Source organism: Setaria viridis, chromosome 4 (assembly GCF_005286985.2).
Source record: "Setaria viridis chromosome 4, Setaria_viridis_v4.0, whole genome shotgun sequence".
Lineage (NCBI taxonomy): Eukaryota > Viridiplantae > Streptophyta > Magnoliopsida > Poales > Poaceae > Setaria > Setaria viridis.
The window spans coordinates 17,109,809-17,130,411 of record NC_048266.2 but is presented as its reverse complement, the minus strand read 5'-3'; the positions used below and the strand labels follow the sequence as shown (position 1 = coordinate 17,130,411).

Here is a 20,603-nt window from a genome sequence, read left to right as displayed (position 1 = left end):
GGGCGGTGGTGAAGTGCCTGAAGGTGCCGCCATTGGAGAAGAAAGGGGGAATGTAGGTGGAAGGAGACGCCCGGGAAAAAGTTGGAAGCTAAGGAAGGCGCCGGAGGAAGAAGAAGGCCCGTGCGCTAAAGAAGGAAGACGTGAGCTCGTAAGGGGAGTACGGGACGTGCTGATATTTAAAGGTGGTCTGAGAAGGGGTAAAAGCGGAATTTTTACCACGCCGGCGTTTTGATTTTTTCGGGGGGAGTGGTTGTCGTGGGCGCCCGTTTTGAAAAGATTGCAATCATCAGGCTAGAGACCGCGAAACGGAAGGATATTTTCAATGCGTTTGTTTCGGAAGGGAAGTTAAAAAGAATTTCGAAGTAAAGACTATGTTTTACTCCGAAACTGGGGGGCATGTGTTGATGCCAGATTTTGACACGTATGAAATCGGCGTCAGGAAAGGAAGAAATCAGGAGATGCGGCAAGACACAGAGGTCACGGTTGGAAATCACCCGATTGGTGCTACAGTCAAGGATCGGCCGATCGCCCTTTAGGGGTGCAGCTCCGCCTCGCCCGACCCCTGAGTCCTGGGGTCGGATGCGCCCAACCATCTGAGGGAGGAATTCCCTTGCTGGTTGGAGTTGGTAGAAATCGGCCGATTAGGAGGCTAGAGCAATTGGGCCGGTATGGGCTTAAAGTGGATTATGAAGATAAAAAGGGAGTCAGCCCGTGAAAGCATGATGATCAACTCCAGTACAAATCGTACTTGTAAATATTCGTTTTCGTTTAAAATTAGAGATAGAGTTCTAGTCCGTTAAGGAGTCATTTGTAATAGGCTATAAATAGCCACCCTTGTAGATCTGTAATCATCATCAAATCAATACAACCAACTACTATTTCCTCGTACTTACTTTCGAGCAGGCGACTTCGCCAATACTTTTCTTCTTTTTCACGAGTTCATACGAGTTGGCTGGGCTGCATCAACTTGACCTCCGGTTTATTCTGTAAGTTCCGTTTACCGAGTAATATCTAAGCTTTAACTTCGGGCGCATCGCTGTCGTTTCATTTAGATTTATTCACCAGTTATCGATATTCACTAGAATTCTAGGTTTTACCTGTTGTTCTAGTTTTATCACCAGTTATCCAGCTAGGAATTGGAGCTTTCGGCTTTCTTGTGCTTCGTTATTCAATCTATTATTTTACGCATAGCCGATTTAGATCTATTCCTAGTGTTGTTGCTGTAAGCGTTGTTTAGATTACTCCAGCAGTCTTCTTTATTGACGCTGCCCGGTAATCGGTTGCATTATAGCGGATTTCCTTATTACGGCAAATCGGCCGATTTGCTGATAAGCTATCTCGAGATCGGAACCTTAGCCGATCGCAACCTCTGGGATCTGACACGTTTCTTTCCTTGCCAATCAACAGGTCAAATTGGCTGGCACGCCGCGCGAACCGCACCAGGGCGATCATCCGAACAGGAGCTAAGCAGATTCTCCCGGGTCGTGTGTCCAATGCTGGGAATTCGATCAGCCGATTTCTAGCGCCAACAGATTCCCTTGAGATGCTTGGAGCATCTCCACTCTCCCAAGGCACCTCCACTCTATAAATAGTAGAAGGGGGCCTCATTTGAGGACACACCACGACTTGGAGAAACACTACTCAAGAGTAAAGTTAGAACCTCACTGCAAAGGCGGAGCGCTACCTAGCTAGTGCTTAGAGTAGGGAGAGAGTGAGGGGTAGTTTGGGAGGAGCGCCGGGGTGTCGGCACTTTCCTCCTAACTTGTACCTCTACGGATGTTGGCTTCCTTCGGAGTATGGTAAGTTAGTATTCGTGGTTCCTTCTGTAATGTTATACTTGGTTCTTATATGCATGAGTAGTCTATGATCCTTGCTATGTTTATATGCTTGGCTTGCTCGTATGCTAGTCATATACTCTTGCTATCATAGTATAGGCTTGTATGCTCTTATGTATTCCTTGAGACCTTGATACAGTATACGCTAGTAGTACTTATATCTAAGTGAGATCAGATCTCTTTACTTGCGGGTTTGTCGCTCTGTATTTATACAGAGTGCTGTGGTTTGCTACGGGGTGCCAAATATAGTTAGACTGCAGTAGTAATCAATAGCGTAGACATGGTGTCTAGGCTAGGGGTTATCCTTTTTTTGCCTTATGTTGACGGCAGTTAGCATGCCAATTTATGAACCGCAAGTGCACGGATCAGTTGTAGCTCTTCCCTTAGAGTAGCCCCCCAAGGTTTATCAATCCGTGGAATAAGTAGATTTGCACGCTTAACTAAGCACTAATCTATGTAACCGAAGGTTCTTTGTATATGATAAGATTGAGTTGGGAGGTTTTCCCCTCCTCTGGTGCTCTGCTTCATGTGACTTCTTGTAGATCCAATCTTATGTCCATTTTTCCTCTTTGTGGCGGTGATGGATGGTATTTTTGTGGTATTTCCTCCTCCCTCCCTCCCTCTCTCTCTCTGTCTCCAATAGGCGGCGGCTCTAGGTTAATGGTTGATGGAAAACCCTAGAGATATCATGGATATCACGCTGAAGAAATGGGAGGCTGACTGGGCCCAAGAATGGGCAAGGCTGATTGGCCCAGAGGGTCCTAGGCCGATCGGCCTTGGCCCTTTCTGGCCCTCCCGATCCTCTCCTTCCTCATGCTGGCTTTTCTTGATGACCCATGTCCAAATATTCATTAAGCACTTTATGTAAGCCCCCCTTGATTATGTCGTATTTCCTGTCATAATGCAATACACTCCAAAATACAATACATATGTGATAATGGGTTTATTCAGGTGTCAAGTGGTAGGTTATTATAAGAATAAGCATGAAAATACTAGTTAAATAACACTAAAAGTGTGTAAATAATGAGCGTCAAAAAGCCCCCCATGCTTAGCTCTTGCTCATCCTCGAGCAAGTAAGGCGACTATAAACTTCTCCAGCAGGGTTGAACAAAGATCTTGAACCAAACCTGAGCAAGCGAGTCAAGTACCTAGCCTTCAAACAAAAGATTAGAGGAGCAGCAAAGATAATCAAGTATGGGTGTTCAAAGGTTTATGTAAGCAAAAATTCCCCACAACTTTTATTCAGAACTAAGTAACTTCAAAAATCAACTACACTTACTTTCTGACTCTCTTTGGAGGGTTTTTTTCTTTTGTCATAAAACACCCTACAACATAAATTGAAACAGGAACTCTTTTCCAAGTGCTTACATGTCACTCAATTAAAAACGTAGCTATCCTATTTTCTTGCAAGCTCTCATCCCTCAAAAGTCACTCAATTATATGGGGGAGCTTGGGTATGGCTAGCTAGAGCTGACACTTCTATTATCGAATTAAGAAAACTCTCTAACGGTCGCCTACCTTCCGAACCAATGATCATAAGAATATCCACATAATGTGAGGTTTTCAAGGAAGAGAAGATATAGAATGGTGTACATGTGCAAAGGAAAATAAAAATAATGACTCTGAGGCACAAATGATGTCCTCGTTATTGGATTGCACATGGTTGGAAAAGAAAATCCATTCCGAAAACAAGGTCATCTTTCTTTGCACTTTTCTTGATCTTCATGACAGTAAAAGCTCTCGTCTTATTTCTTTCTTCCTTCCTCTATTATTTATGTTTCCTTCTCTCAATACTTTTTCTCTTTCTTTCCTTCTTTCTTTCTTTCTTTGTTTTTCATCTCTTCTTTGAACTTTCTCTGAACACCACACCATAAAAATTAGTTTTAGATCCTTCAAGAGGCTTTCCAAAAATTAACTGCACGAAAAAACAAGGCAAGGAGACCTCAGGCCGATCGGCTTGGAGGGGACCAAGCCGATCGGTTCGGCCTCTCCTTTCCGCTCCTCTAGTTCTTCCTTCTGGTGAAGCTTTCTTATCGCGTATCTTTCCTTATTTTTCATAAAGCTTGATTAGAAATGGAACAGATCTTTGTGAATTGGGTTGTGTTCAAGGAATAGATAATAAAATTTGAGAAATATTTGGTTCGGGTTTAGGAATTCAGTAGAAAATATGATTGTTCCAGTGGAGAACTCTCATTACTGAATATTGATGAGGCTAGCAATCAAAAATGGTAAAAGGATATGATAATTGCTTAGAATTAAAGCAAACCAAGAGAGAGCGATCTTAAATGAATTCAAAGCATCAACCCCGCTTATGGTGGTATGAATAAATCTTTTTGGGCTTTGGATAGGATAAACAATTATTCTCAACCTCGATAAAGAACTTGATCAATCATGTTTTTGCAGAGGTGTCGGGGATAGATCCTCAGTACCCGCAAGAAAGGAAGAAGAAGGGCTCCTACTAAGATTCCTCTGTAATCCTACTAGAACTTATACCATGTAATCCTACTAGGACTCCTCCTTATAACCGACTAGTAATCCCGCCCCCTGGAGTATATAAATGAGGGTAGGGGTCTCTAGATCGGCAGATAGAGAACCACCTCAGGATCAACCTTAACCAAGAGGACCAAATCCTCAACACCAAACAACACCCAAGTGCAGGGCGCAATATACAACACCCTAAACAGGACGTAGGGTATTACGCTACTCTAGCGGCCCGAACCTGTATAAATCTGTGTCTTGTGTCTTCGCTTTTACCTTCTAGTTTCAGTTCTGGTGATCCCCCACCAACCAATCTACTACCTTGGAATACCCCTCGGTAGGTTGCCGGGTATAAAACGCCAACATCTGGCACGCCAGGTAGGGTGATCTTCGAGATCATCGGGCGAGCTTGAAGGAACTCATCAAGATCAATCTACTCTACAAGACAAGAACGCTATTCTCCCATCGAATCAGCGACTCGGTGTGCAAATGCATCGGAGTCCGAGGCAAAGTCGCTGGACAGGCTAATTCCAATCTAGCATCTATTCTCGTCGAATTGGAATTTGAAATGGAGTACAGAGTGGATTGTTACCACTAGACGTGGAGCGTAGCGGAAGAAGAGTTGGAGTAGCCGGTCCAACGTAGATGCGCGTCTGTGTAGAGGAAGTAGTCGATCATGATCATCTCCTCCTCATCCTCGCCCCAGCAACCACCTCGCGCCGCCGTAGCTGATCTGCACAGCAGCAGCACCTCTATGGAGTACACACGTATGGGGAGGGAACGACGTGTGCCGGTGTGCTAGCACCGCGCGCTCGGCTGGGGTCTCGGGGTTAGGCCAAGAGGAGGTGGCGGCTAGGGTTGTGGCGTGGTGGAATGGTGCGTCCCTAGAGCCACCCTTTCTAACTAGAAGATAGATAAGCAACGCATATTTAAAGCCCATAATAGCCCATGTACAACATTTCTCTTTAACATTTTTAGACATCCATCAACATTTGTTGACATTCATCAAGATTTTTTAAAAAAATTATCTTAATTGCAACCAACATTTTTACGTTGACCAACATTTTTTTACATGTACCAACATTTTTCTTTAACTTTTTTTACGTTCACCAACATTTTTGCTCAATATTTTTAAACATGCTTCAACTTTTTTTACATTCACCAACATTTTTTGGCTCAACATTTTTTGATGTTTGTTAACTTTTTTACGTTAAAAAATGTTAAGATAGTTCATCTAAAATGTTGATTTTTAAAAATACAATGAAACATAGTTATATTGGATCTCATTGTGTTACATTACCACTCAGGAACACAGTAGTATAAACAGGATTCAAAATGCATTTACGGTTTGAGACAAAAATGAGATCAAAGTTTTAAATCCAAAAAGATTCCCTCCCTCCCACGTCTAAAAGGAGCAAAGCACGTGGGAACACGTGTCCATATCCACCCCAACAGCCATGCATGGTCACGGTATTCTCCAGTTCAGCTCCGATCTCACCCGTTAGTTGGAGTTTGCACCAATCACAAACAGTGGAAGGTAAGTTGAAAAATTTCTTCCAGAAGATGGATAGGATTTCCGCTCATATTTATAGAGCACACTAATGGGCTTACAAGCTATAGGCCCATTATTACCTTAATCCCTCGTGGATCAAATATCCTATGGACCTTTATTCCGAATTGTTATGATTGCTTGTTGAACATATCAGTAACAAACAAAACAAATGTCTTCATTGCCACGGTTTTGAATTGCTTGCTTCCTAGATTATACTCCTAGTAGATATGTAATATGCGATGGTGATGGACTGAGATATTGGTCCTATATTTCTATATGATATACAGGCAACAAACAGATACAAAAAACCTTGTGTGCAAAACTGAAAGTTAGATGCTTGATAAGGTGGAGGTGACATGGCATTTGGTAAAAATTGTAGATTTCCCTAACTGTTTTTTGATGAACCATGAATATGATTGCCTCCATGATAATTTGCACTTGATATACTTCCAAAAGTTATGCCTTTGTTGATCTTACTGTTAGGATGACTAGTTTATCAAGGATGGTGTGACACTATTACTAGCTGAGGTGGATATTAAGAAACTTCTGCAACGGAATTTTTCCAGGGCTGATGTGTTTACATGTCAGTACACATGTAACACAAAGAAATTTGTCCAGGGCCGATGTGCTTGACTCCTTGCGGCTCTCCATGGCTAACCCATGCTGCCACGGGTACAGTAGGTGTGGTAGCGACTAGTGCCTCTTAGTAACACTAATAACACGATCCCAATGACACCTGCGGGCTGCGGCCAAGGACGATGCTGTTGTATTCTCTACTCACTCATGGCATATGCAAGCCGGAAATGTTTGGTGGTTGCTCACTTGTTATTCCTCATCTTCAATTCGTACGTACCCTTTTTCGTGAATTTTCATTGACACTTCTCGCTCTCCGATGGGCCACTGTGAACAAATGAACAATCAGCTGCAATCGTTATAACTCAGGTAGCTACTTCCTCCATCCCAAACTATAGGTTGTTCTGGATTTTCTAGATTCATACATTTTACTATGCATCTAGTAGATATAATATGGGACGGAGGGAGTAGTTCCCAATAATGCCGTTGGCGATTATTAACCTCCAAGGGCGATTATTTACCTCCAAGGAATGTTGTGGCGACTATAGAATCGAAAACATTTGCTCGCATGGGAAAATGAAAATAAGTAACAATATCACCTAGGTTGTAAACAAAAATGCACTGCCACCAGGTTGCGAAAATGTGATCCCAGCATGGTTCATCAGAAGTCAGAAAAGTACAAAACAACCATGTGTCCATGTGGCAACCTTCTTGGTACAAGGTGTTTCGTGCTCTCTTAGCTGTTCCCCATTTGGTTTCATCGTCCTTCCAAGGAAAAGCCAGTACATTTGCAATCAATGTTTGCTTGAGGGACTTCCCCTGATCATGTTCCGAGCCAAATTTTGATCTGACTGATGTGATCTTGTCAAGATAAGGATCATGTACACGATGAGCACCTAAACGCTTGGTTGGTCATTCATCTGCAGTTGGTTGGTTGCAAGGTAGAGCTTGAACCACAAGTAATACTCAACATTAGCATCTATAAAGATAGGCTTAGGCTTATGCTTGTCCATGAGTAGCTTCACCAAATCTGTCAGTGCAGGGAACTCTTCTGTTCAAGTTAGGCACTCCTGACTTGTTGAGATTGGCAGCTTGCAACAATTCATAACTGTGTGCAATTGATAAACAGATCGATTTTAAATGGTTATCATGAAGACTGGGATATCGGGGACGAAAATTGGCATGTCAATGCTAATAGTGCTGCTTTGAGGATTCCTATCTAATTTTTGTGGCGATTTAATTCCGGATCTGCTGGGCTGTGCCGTGACTTTCTGGATTCATGGATCCCACCATGATGCCTCTGTATGCTCATGATGGCAGTCTTGCTTAGATATATGGATTGCTCTATGAAAGTGTACTTTTGCTTCCGAGTGTTGCCTGCAATTTTATTGAAACATCATGCGGCAAGCGGATTTAAAGTTGTGTACGCTCATAACCTTAATTGTGGCTTCAATTCTTGTACAATGAATTACATTATTTTGTTTCGTTTGTTTTAATATTTATAGTTCTGGTTCCATCGATCACTGTTAGAATAAAAACATTTACACATGTCGCTTTTTTTTTTTAAATTTCATTACAAGCACATATATGGGATATTTGTCATAATAAGGATCATAAGGTGTCGATGCTAAATTCATGCTGAATCATTCGGCATGATACCATCACCTGAAAACGAGAGCCAAACAATCCAAGTGAAAGAACTACGGAAACAAACAGAGAGTGGAAGTGACTTCGGGAGAAAAAATGGTACTCTCCCTCCGTCCAAAACCTGTCCTCTTCTATTCATCACGTCCCTATTTATAAGGTTGTAATTTTTACATTTTACAACATAATGCCCCCTAACAACTTTATTCGAAAGATATTCGGGGCTATTACGATAACATTACATCACGTTTATCACATCCTTTACAACTCATCACTTTACAAATAAGTCTAAAGTGAACTCTCTTCGCAAAGTCCTCTACACCCCTCCTCTTGTCTTTGTAAAAAAGCACTTCGCTCCTCCTCACCGATGAAGTGAACCCTATCGAGCACCGAGAAACGAATGCGCCATGACGTCTGACTTCGGTCGTCGATCCTTCACTCCACAGCCACGGGACACTTCCCGTGAAGTTAGGGCTCCCTGGCCACGATCCATACCTGCGAAGTCAAAAACCCCTCACTTAAGTGAGTCATACGAGTTAGAAATCGTTAGGGAGAAGGGTGGGGGTGCATCGCGAAGTTCTATTCCCCAACATACTGTTTGTTTTTTTAGGGGGCATTTGGATGTCAGGGGCTAAACTTTAGCCCTGTCACATCACACGTTTGGATGCTAATTAGGAGGATTAAATATGAGCTAATTACAAAACTAATAGCAGAACTCATAGGCTAAATCGCGAGACGAATCTATTAAGCCTAATTAGTCCATGATTTGACAATGTGGTGCTACGGTAACCATTCGCTAATTAGGACTAATTAGGCTTAATAGATTCGTCTCGCGATTTAGCCTAGGGGTTGTGCAATTAGTTTTGTAATTAAACTATGTTTAATACTTCTAATTAGTGTCCAAACATCCGATGTGATAGGGGCTAAGATTTAGCCCCTCCCTGCCAAACACCCCCTTAACAAAAAGATAAGAGACTTCCTTGATATAAGACTCACTGTTGTCATAAATCAGACTCACCGTAGTGCGAAATCACCTAAACTTGAAAACGCATTTGCATATACAACTGTTCTCTCTTCAATGTACGTGAGAAAAGAGCAAACACGCGGATTATTCTAAAATATCTGCCCATCAATAATCCACCTAAAAATATCTAAATTCAGAACGTTATTATGAAGATTACATCATCAAGTGAAATGATACGTTTTGAAATTGACATGATCAAAGAGATGTTTGCACGGATTGTTCTCGGACATTTCTAATGGAATTGAGGTTCAAGTGGGCGGTATGCGTCAAGTTACTAAGATAACTTCCGCAGAACAAACTGATAAACAGTATTAGCCTCAATTGGCATTGCATAGTTGCATAGCCTGAAAATACAATAGCAGCACCCATTAAAAAGGAAATAAAAGAACAATAAAACTAGAACAACACAAGATCACTGGTCCTGCCTGTCTTATTCGCCATTCTGTTTGTACAAATTCTAGCGATCAGCATCATGAATCACTAGAGGCTAGCGTCCCTTAAATGTGTCGCAGTTGACTTACCAGTTTGCATCAATATATATTGTCATAACCTAACAAATAAAAAAGTCACGCCATGGTATGGGTGTGAACACTACTACGTTCGCTTGAATCAAATGGATGGCTGAAATGTCAGCAGACAGCAGAGTTTTGCTGAATTTTTCTTTCCTTGCTGAACAAAAATTGTGACACGGTCCAAATACCTCTTAATGAAAGGACCACTGAATAGAAAATTTTGTTGTACGTATGTAGTACCCATGCCCAACAAAGTCAAAAAACCCATGCCCATCAATCCGGCACGAATATACAAACTTGGGAGCTAGGGTCTTCTACAAACTGCATCATGTATGTGAGAAAATGTGTTGCCTTACTGATGAGCTGAGTGAAAAGATGCAAACCGGACAATATAATCCTCAAACGAGCTATTGCATATTCTATGATTACAACACCAATGAAAAACAGAAAGAAAAAGAGAAGAAGAAGAGGAACACCAGGATCATGTACAGGTACAGCTACAATCCCCCAGCAGACACACACTCTGCCTCATCCCCAACTAAAACAGAGCAAGCTCGCCGTCTTGCGGCCAACGCGTTGCAGGCAAGAGCAAAGAACGCTGAGCCCCCAACCCCTCCGATCCAAGCCTAATACGGAGTAGCTAGTAGGCGCAGGCGTTGGCGGCGAGCCTGGGCGAGGCCGGGAGCGGGCTGCGCATGGGCGACCTGGGCGGCGGCGGTTGCGCGAGGCGGCGGCCCTCGGCGTCGTAGTAGATGACCCCGGAGAAGTCGAGCGGCTGGCAGCGCTCACCCATGAGGATCTCCTTCCTCCACACCCCGGCCTCGGCCTCCCTGGCCGCCTTCCCCGACGGTGCCAGCGAGAACGTCTTCTTCCACGGCGCCACGACGGCGCGAGGCGGCGACCCTTTGCCGGCCCCTCCGGCGCCGGCAGCCATCCTCCGCGCCGCCCGCTGCAGCCGGCCCACCAGCGCCGCCACCGCCTGCAGGAGCGTCGCACCCATCTTCCTGGGCTTGGTTGGATTCCCTGACCCCTCGTGCTTCTTCTTGGCTCTGCTGTGGAGGAAGGAAGAAGAGGAAGTGGCCTCGTCTGTGCTTTTGGCTCTCGGTGGCCGTTTGGCTTGGCGCCATATATAGCCGGCGGTGGAGTGGCGGGTGGACAAGTCAAACAAGCAGCTCGGAGGTGGTAGTTAATGGGCAATGAACCAAACACTCCCCAAGGGGGTGTTTTGTGTGTGCGACGACTGACGACAGTGACAAGTCGGCTCGATCCTCGCCGGCGAAGTTGCACGAGAAGGGAGGTTCGACAAAACGATCCGGTGTTTCGCTTGACTAATGAAAGGGCTTTAAAATAATTACTATATATAATATTTCGGCTGGAGCCACAATGGCGGCGGATCGGAGTGTGACCCTGACCTTTAGCGAGATCGGCAGCGGGCAGTGAACGTGTACCAGAAAACGCATGCCGTGCATTCCCTCTCGTCCCTGTCACGTACGTCAGGCCCCCGGTCTGACGTGCAAAACTGGCTCTTTCCACCAACAAGAAGGCGTGGAAATATGGTACCTGTACGTGGTAAGGTGTTAAGGCACAAGGCACCTGGTGGCTTTCTGAATCCTGACCTCTCAGGATTGATTAGCCTACGTGTCCTTTCAAGTGCCCTGGCTTTCCTCTTCGTACGTACCGGCGACATGGAAATATTGCATTATTGCTAGACTGCTAGTATATATATAGGGTTGCGTTAGTATAACGTTGGCGCTGAGATGTTCTCATTTGCAGGATAAATTCTAATTTCCTGGCGTCATCAGAGACCCGATCGTTTTACACTTTTACCCTAGGAAAAGAATCAGACCAAATCTTTTAATTGCTGGGGAAGGCTCCAACTAACTTGATGTAGAGTGCACATATATACCGCGTCGTGTTTGGAACTTGACTGTAACTGGTTAAGGCCTGAGTCTCACGGAAGCTCCACGACACCATATCGCTTTCACTTAGCAAATGAGAGCAGACCGAATCCCTCAGTTTTTTAAGAAGGCTTCAGCAAACGAAATGAAGTGGTAATGTCATTACTGTTCGTGTTTAGCTTTCTTTTACATCTCTAACTTTCTGAAGAGTTATACCTTTTTTTTTTGTTTTCAGAAATGAGACCGATAAATCGCCAACTACACACTAACCTGATCTGCTTCAAAGACAACGACTCAAACATGAAACATCTATTTCTCTCGTTGCTCGTCTAGCGACATCTATTTCAAGTCAAAATTCCTCGGATCAGCGAGGATACACAACCTGATGGTCAGTGGCCGAACTCCACAGGCGTTAGCTCCTATAGATTAGGTTTGTTGGCGACCGAATCAACTGTCATGCACTTCACCAAACACGTGCATCATTGCGAGTTTGGTATGCGCGCACGATGAATCTAAATTATCCTAACGCTAAGAAACATCTGTGATCTCTACCTACCAACGTACTACAAAGATTCCAAAGTGCAGTGTCATCGTCTTTCGGCGACTTTCCTTCTGAATGATATCTTACGGAGCATGAACGACCTGCAGTGATGTGATATGTTCAGCATGCAAGTGATGGCAAACCGGACCCCCTGCTTCCAGGAGGCACTTTCGATTTTTCATGGTGTTCTTTCAGAATTTTCCTGGACCTCTCTCAATCACCAAAAGGGTTCCCCTTGGTACAATCATAAACCGGACTCGCATCTACCTACCAATTAGTTGCACTAGTCTATCTTTCACACGGATCAACAATTTTAAGAGGCGTTATATTAGACCCTAACTAATAATCAAATAATCAAAATTATTTGCTTACGGCTCTCTCATTTATTTAATAATCTAACACAATACTCATATAGCTATTTACTTATCTTTATCCCGTATGATTAACTTTTAATTAGTAATTAATCTATACATTTTTTCATCCACATACATACTTTTTTTCACTTTGCATCGCACTTCCATACACACATTATGTTTAACATGAAAATCAGTACTTTTCATCACTTCCTCCCAATAATGGTAAAAATAGGTGGTTTAGAATCATATATTAGATTACTTTTGGATATTTCTATACAATGAACATGCAGACAATTAGATTAAATTTTTTTAGAAAGCAAAATAGATCCAATGGCTATGATGATTTGAGCCTGCGGAATTGATGGCTACACGTTTGCATTTTTTAAGAGAATTTCTCACTCTTTCTATAATGTCCACCTAAGATCCAAGGTAGGTTCATGTGAAACCTTCAAAAGGAGTTTTCAATTAGTAATAGTAAGATTTTTCATAAAATTCATGTACAATGTACCCCACAATACTTTTCATAAAATTGCATGCTTTTTAATTCAAGAGAAGATGGAAAAGTGATATGATGGAACTTTGTGTTTAAATATGTAAGGTGTCCGTGAGCACACCCACCTCTATAAATACACGTGCGCAAAATTTTCAAGTTGGTGAAGTCATTATAAACACCTTGCTATCAATGGCTTGACAAACTTTGATCATGCAAGCTACTTATCCGTTCTTTACTAATTTTGCACATAACCATATCGATGTAGAGATTTTGTGTGGAAGGTTCCTTATGGTGGAACGTACCCATCTGAATTTGAGTGCTCGACTCGGTATCGGTGCTAGTATTTTCCTAGATTTATTTCAGGATTTAACAGGTGCTATTCTTTCAGCATGGTAGGTGACGTGCTAGTTGATAAAAAACCTTCTATGATGTAGCACTGGCCTGATCTTCCAAAAGGTAGTGATAAATTTGATTGGGTGGAGATTCGACATTGACGATCCGGGCTTCTAATTAGACACGATTCGAATCCTTGCAACCGCTACACCGCTGCTCTGTTGGTTATCAACCAAGCACAACTTGATTGACCTCGCCGAGAAGGCTTTCTCTACAAGCGAATCGAAGAGAACAAGCAAGAACGGTAAAACACGCAATCTGAAATTGCAAGTATGGATGAAGCAAAGATAAAATATGGGGTTCGACCTCTTGATTCGAATGGACTAATCGTCACAGGCGAGGAGAACAAGAACAGGGTCCCTGGATCACTGTAAACGGATTTGTCACCACAGTTACAATGAATCAATCTCAGTTTCTCGATGGAAAACTAGAACTAAACAAAACCTAAACCCTAATGTGGCGACGGCTACTGAATTTATGACGGTTAGATCGTGGAGACCCCCCTGGACGCGCCCCTATGGGCTCCAACACGATACACGGGCCAATGGCCCAAAAGACGGTGACGCAGCACCCTGACAGATTCTGAATGTCCACTTGTTTCAACAATTTCCATTGACTCCGATCGAGTTTTAAGGTGAGACTGGTTCCATTGGAAGCTCCATGAAATTTTGTTTCCATCTATATAAAGAACACCCAAAACGGACACCGTATGCGACCTGGGTGTCGTTTTTAGTACGTGCTGCTGCTGGACTCCGAGACAGGCTCGAACTTGAGTTGCTTTGGGGCTCCACCTCGGGGACTTGAACCAAATTAGCCTCGAGCCTCCTTCTTGACTTGGATACCCTTGCTGGCCTCCTTGCCCTCTATATCATGTGCTAAACATGATCGTATGCATGGGTATCATGTCCTCGTCATTCTAAATATGTTTCCTATCAAATTTGCACCTGTAACTTGAGACTATATTACACGTGAATTGACCTAAATTTTGCAGCTGGTGATAAGATGAGATAGATGTGGTCAGATTAGTTTGTCCCGGGGATGTTGTATGGTTTGAGTTTCTTCTTCCTCAATGAAAAACATGATAAGACATGTTAGCCGAAAAAAAAGGATCAGAGACCTTTTGTTTTGGTCAGCTTGCACCATCCTTCCTGGAGTACTTGCCTTGCAGTGGGCGCAGTTGACTGGCTTAACGTATTGAACAACTTCAAAATCATAGCTGGTTGCGCTCTTGGGTATAGATTGTAGTTGAGCAGCCACCCGTGTTGATTCTCTCACGGGTCTCGGGCTGGGTCAGCGTGAACCAAAAGCCTGGACATGGCGGCTACAGAACACATCGCTGCTCCTGGTTAATTTTCTTAGTCAAGATATGCACACATCACAGACTACTGGTTCATTGCTCATCCCTGACTGATCACTCGACAGCGTCACGAGACCGAGCTATTTAAAAACCTTATTTTTATAACCGTGCATTTGCTATGAAAGATGGTGCTGCAACATGTAAAGAGAAAAAAAATGACAAACAATAAAAAACCATCCGGGAATTGTTTAAATATGGCTAATCTCAGCTGCATAGCGTAGATATCATCATATTGCTGACTCCCGAAATAGATGAGACATCGTATTGGCGTATTGCTTGCCGATCGGGGGCACACCACATAATAAAACTTTTTTGGGAAACATGAGACGTAAGGCCCTAGTGACTGTATAATCGGATTAACAAAAAAACAAAGATGGAATACAAAGAGTTTAACACAAGGAAAAAGAAGCATACAGAAACCTAAAGTAAAATTAATTAACTACAAGGCTCTAGCCAATTTGAGTTTTTTTTATACTACTCTCTCTGTTCCAAATTTTTTAGTTTTTCTAAATTTATAACTTTTACGATGTATCTACACATAATATCAAAGTGCATCACAAAATCTATAAATTAAAAAAACTAAAATGTCATATAATTTGGGAATCCGGGACCGATGAAGTATTTTTTCACGATGGATATAACCGATGCAAATTCATACTTAAACTTTATTGGTATAAAAAAATGGGAGGTAGGAGCTTTCTAGTTGAGGGCTTGTTTGGCTCCCACGTGCTAAAGTTTAGCACCTATCACATCGGATGTTTGGATACTAATTAGAATAAACATAGGCTAATTACAAAACCAATTGCACAGATGGAGTCTAATTCGCGAGACGAAATCTATTAAACCTAATTAGTCCATGGTTTATGGTGCTACAGTAACCATTTGCTAATGATGGATTAATTAGCCTTAATAGATTCATCTCCCAAATTAGCTTAAAAGTTCTGCAATTAGTTTATAATTAGCTCATATTTAGTCCTTCTAATTAGCATCCGAACGTTCGATGTGACACATGCTAAAGTTTAGCACTGGTATCAAGCACCCCTCGTACGAAATTGTTCCTAGTTGTCCACGTACTCCCGGTCTCACAGCGCCAGAATTGTGGGCAGCTTTGGGCAGGATGCGAATTTTTGCTACGGAAGCGTCGAGATACTGGTACGGTATCTCAAGGCACGGCATGGCCCATTGATCTCCCATAGTCCCATGCCTCATGATGCGTCAGCGTCACTGCTTCAGCAGGCCATGTCTCTATATTTTGGGCAAGGCGCAGTGTTATGTGCAGGGCCACACCGTACGCCCATGCTGGTAATGGTGGTGTGCATTGCCACGGCATGCCATCTTCGCATGGCATAGCTCGGCCTCTCCGGCTCTGCCCCGTCGGCTGGAATGAGGGCGAGTTGGCCACACAACCACACCATACAATACGCGACGAGGATGCTACCTGCCTATTACGTGGACACGGCAGCATGCCTGAGCCTGACCATCTTTGCCGGGCGTCCCCTTTCCCATGTTTAGCACTGAGTGCATGTAGAAAGCATGTGGATGCATTTGTCTCAGCATTAACTGTGCACTTGTGGAAAAAAGACCTTTAGTCCCGGTTGGTAGGGAGCAAATCTCCTAAAAATCCATCCGGGATAAACCAATCGAGACGAAAGGGGGAGTCTTTAGTCCCGGGACCCTTTACCAACCAGGAGTACAGGACCCCCTTTAGTCCCGGTTGGGTTTTCCAATCGGGACTAAAGTCCTGCTTGAAATTTCAAGCGTGCTCCATGCATGCGCCTGCATGGCGCCTGTAATTTCATGCATCATGCACGTACCCCTTTAGTTAACCTTTAATAGTTGAGATTTTTTTATAATAAAATCAAACTAGTATTTAAACAAATCAAACATGTATTTATACAATTACTATATATACAATACTTAGCATACTATACAAATCTTAGCATTATACAAATCAAACTATCTATGATCTTCCCATCGAGGTGTTGCTCGAAGCGTCTAATTTTCATCCATCGTAATAAAATTCTCCTTGTGAATTTACCACCTCGTCCACCAGGAATCCAATGAGACCTTCACATATTGCCACTACTCTTTCCTTCTACAAGAGTCCCTGTTGAATATTTAACATCTATAATTTGGAGTCATGTGAATTTTACACAAACAATTAAATATAAGGAGGTAGAAAATAATTAACTATTTATAGTTTATTTTACGTACTTTATAGTTGTGTGGCGGCGTCTTTCCCTTGGATCCCACAAAACTGTGCATGTGCTCACAGACGTAGTAGCTACATAGATTATTCCCGGGTTCCTGTCTTAGGCACTTCAGTGGGGAAAAGAACAAGTTATGAAATATTCACGTTATAGAATGTATAAAATATGCAAACTTCATACGTACCAGGAAATCTGTGTTCCATGTAAATTTTTCTTTGAATGGACCTTTGTGTGTCCTGATGAATTATCTCCATGCGCTGCGGATTAAAATAATGAATGATATAGTGTTAGGTGAAAATTTAGGAACGAACTTTTGCATAGAGATAAAGGTCCAGAATTATTACAAGTCTAGCATGTCTTACATGTCTTGGTACTCCACCGGATCTTTCCTCACCGAATCGAAGTTAGTGACGTGGCTTCTTTCACGCTCAATTATAATAAGGATCCAGAAGTTGCGTACGTAAATGTTCATATATATTAGAGCTAACTTGAAGTTAATCAGGTAAGGAAAAAGAAAATGAAAATAGACGGTATACACACACTTACTTGAAGTTGTATGGAAGTAGTATCAAATACTTGAATTTTTGTTTGTTTAGGAAATTGTATACTTCCACCAAGGTTTTGTCTGGCACATCCTGTATCTGTTTTTGGTTAACTACGGATGGATCCATGAAGCCAACATGGAGTTACGCTTTTCGTCGGCACGTCTGAATTAGTATCCTACATAAAATGGAAGATGAAGTTAGTATGATGACGGACGTACAAAAAATAATGATATGAGCCAAAATTTATATGTAGATAAACGGACACTTACAGAACCCAGGCGCTGATTAGAGAGACGCCCAAGGTATCATGATGGTACACTTCATATATATCCTTGAATTCTAGCCACAGAACTTTCTCGCCTTCGTCGTAAAAATCTATCGGTTTTACCTTGAGGCTGAACATCTCCCTCGAGTCGGCGGACAACATCATGTACCATTGATAGAATTCGTACATCTTTGTTGATAGATTCCGTACCAACTCAGGCCTTACCAGAGGCTTGCCTAGCTCAAAGGTCCATCTTGGTTCAACTGGCGGTGCAGCTGGCAGCTCAACTTGCCCTAGACATTCATCAAGTCCCATACCTATTTCTTCCATGAATTTCAATATTTGTGCTTGTTGATCCAAGGGCATTGCTGCTATCTTTTTAGCATATTTTTCTGGTAGATGCCTGAGGTCGTGGACAGCACCACTGGAAGATGACTTTCCTTTCCTTTTTTTCCTCTCATCAGCCTTGACTAACGCCCGTTTGTAGTTCGATATAGTAGTGGTATCATCTTCTTAGCTTCTTCTTGCATCCTAATAAAAAAGAAATTAATTCTCTTCGATCTACTAGCGGTGGCTCCATCTTCCTTCCTTTTTTTCTTGGACCTGTTTCTTGAACCACTCCTTGGCCTCTGCTTGGATTTCAGCCCAGCGTTCCGCATGAGTCATTGCCTCCTAGCGTTCCTCATGAGTCACTTCAGGCTCTTTTGGTTTCTTCTTTCTCTGTCTTGGCTTGGGAGGCGGTGGTCGCAACATCTTAAGTGGTGCTGTAGGTTCCTTGCTCGGGGCTGCTCTCAGTCCTGGTGACAGTGATCGGGGAGGGGTATTGTTGTCATCATCGTCACTCCCACCACCAGGATGTGGTGGAGATGGAGACCTTGATCGAGCAGGAAGCGATGGTCCTGGTGGTGATGACGATCCTGGAGCAGGTTGTGCTAGAGATGATGGTCTTGAGCTTTGACGAGATGGTCGCTGCTAGGGATCTGTGGGGAGCGGTCTTGAGCTCTGAGGAGATGCCTCCGTGCTAGGGATGATGATGTAGCATTTGCGCCATACAATGATCCCATGGAGCGCATCTGCTAGTGTCCTTTCCCCATCACCTCCCGGGAGGTCGAGCTCTAGGCCTTCATATTGGCTATCAGCGAGCTGCTCTAGGCCGACGCTGGCGTAGCCAGGTGGAATCTCCATGCCATGGCTTGTGTGCCCTGCCAGGATAGGTAAGGCACTCTTGTACGCCACCTATACATATAGTAGAGATAACAAAGTTATTAAACTCCTATCCCGAGGCGTAGATCAATTGAGAAGATTGCATAAATATTATGTATAAGTATACCTCAATGGTGAGGTTATCGACTGGTGTATGCAGCTCACATGAGGTGCGTTGCGTGATGGCATCCACAGTGAACCGTTGCTCGTCCATGGGTAATCTTAGCGTCCGCGGATTTGGGAGCCCTGTAGAAGCACAGTTGCTCCCGAGGCGTTGAGAAGGGCTGGCAAAGTTTGGATCTGGCAGTGTTCCAGATTGGGCCAACTCCGCAACTGCATGGGCCACTCGACGATTGATTTCCTGCTGCATTCTTACTTCTTGTGAATGCACTTTGGATTCTAGCATGCACAACCAGCTCTCCTCGATCTGTTCCTTTCTTCGCTTGCGGCTTCTGTATGAGGCGCTGTCGCCTCAGAAAGCAAACTTCCATGGAACGACCCCGAACCCTCGACAACGTCCTGGGTCCTCGGGATTTCCGAGGGCCAATGTGAGTTCATCATTCTCTCGGTCCACCTTCAACCTCCCAGCCTTAGCATCTTAAATGTTCTTGATAAGCCTTTCAACCTTGTGACGTATTATCTCATTGAAGATCAGCGTCCCATCCTCTTGGCTCAGGAAGCCTCCATGAACGTAATATTAATTTTTTGATTGATCGGGCCATTCAATAGTTGCTGGTACGATACCCTAATCGATCAGGTCTTGTTCCATCTTCTTCTATCTGGGAATTGTTGTGCCGTAACCACCTCACCCTAGATGATGATGGTACTCCTTCTGACCAACATTTGTAGCGTTGGTCTTGACCTTATTCACACTATCTTCGCTCCTCTTGTATTTGACAAATGCCTCCCAGTGGTCCCTCAACTTTGGCCACACATCGAAAGCTGGGGTTCGGCCCTTCTTAATGTAGTTGGCATCCAGCATCTTCTTGAATGTCTGGAATTGTGTGGCCATCTTCTTCAGCGCCCACACTTTCACATCCTTTTGAATATATCCTTTGGAAAATGTGAAATGTTTCTTGACATCTTCCCACAGCATATTCTTTTCTGTATCCGTGAGCGCGTATGGATTAGTACTTTTGCCCTTTTATTCCCTGATGTTGATGGGCACGTTGTCCCTTACGATTACCCCGATCTGACTCATGTACTTTGTTGCTACTTTTTCGGGAGCAAGCGGCCTGCCTTCTTCTATGACTTCCGTGATGACAAGCCTTTCATCCATCAACCTTGTACGACTTCGGGGCTTCTAACGGTTCATCGATCCAGAGGGCTAACAGTTCAAGATTCTTGAATTAGTACATAGTAATAACGAATAAGACATTATAGATAGGGCAGAACATTGGAAATGATATATACCTCGCTGGAAACTTCCGCCATGGCAAGGTTTTGCCACGGCTCGGGCTCTTCATTGCCATAGCCAGACATGTTGAGGAACATGTCTGCCTGGTTACCCTCTTCATCGGTGTACGTTATGGGAAGGTTGGAGCCACTAGCATCACTAGCAATAATCCGCTCCATTAGATACCTTGCGGTCTCGTCATTTGCCATCTCAACTACTTTATAGCAACTCCAACAATGGTCCCTAAATCAGGCCCCCTACTTTCTAAGTAGGGGCTCTCTCTATTTTTTAGGGGCTCATTTTCTACACTCAACTCCAGCAAGGACCT

The 20,603-nt window shown here is 43.3% G+C and overlaps 1 protein-coding gene across 1 annotated transcript; it reads right to left on the bottom strand.

Moving 5' to 3' along the window:
• Positions 1-9,951: 9,951 nt before the first annotated feature.
• Positions 9,952-10,752, bottom strand: LOC117851962 (uncharacterized). Its single transcript, XM_034733883.2, has one exon. The coding sequence runs from the start codon at positions 10,616-10,618 to the stop codon at positions 10,259-10,261; it is 360 nt and encodes a 119-aa protein (XP_034589774.1). The 5' UTR covers positions 10,619-10,752; the 3' UTR covers positions 9,952-10,258.
• Positions 10,753-20,603: the final 9,851 nt, after the last annotated feature.

Coding starts and splice junctions, on each gene's coding strand:
- LOC117851962 (XM_034733883.2), bottom strand. CDS start 10,618: ATGGGTGCGACGCTCCTGCAGGCGGTGGCGGCGCTGGTGGGCCGGCTG.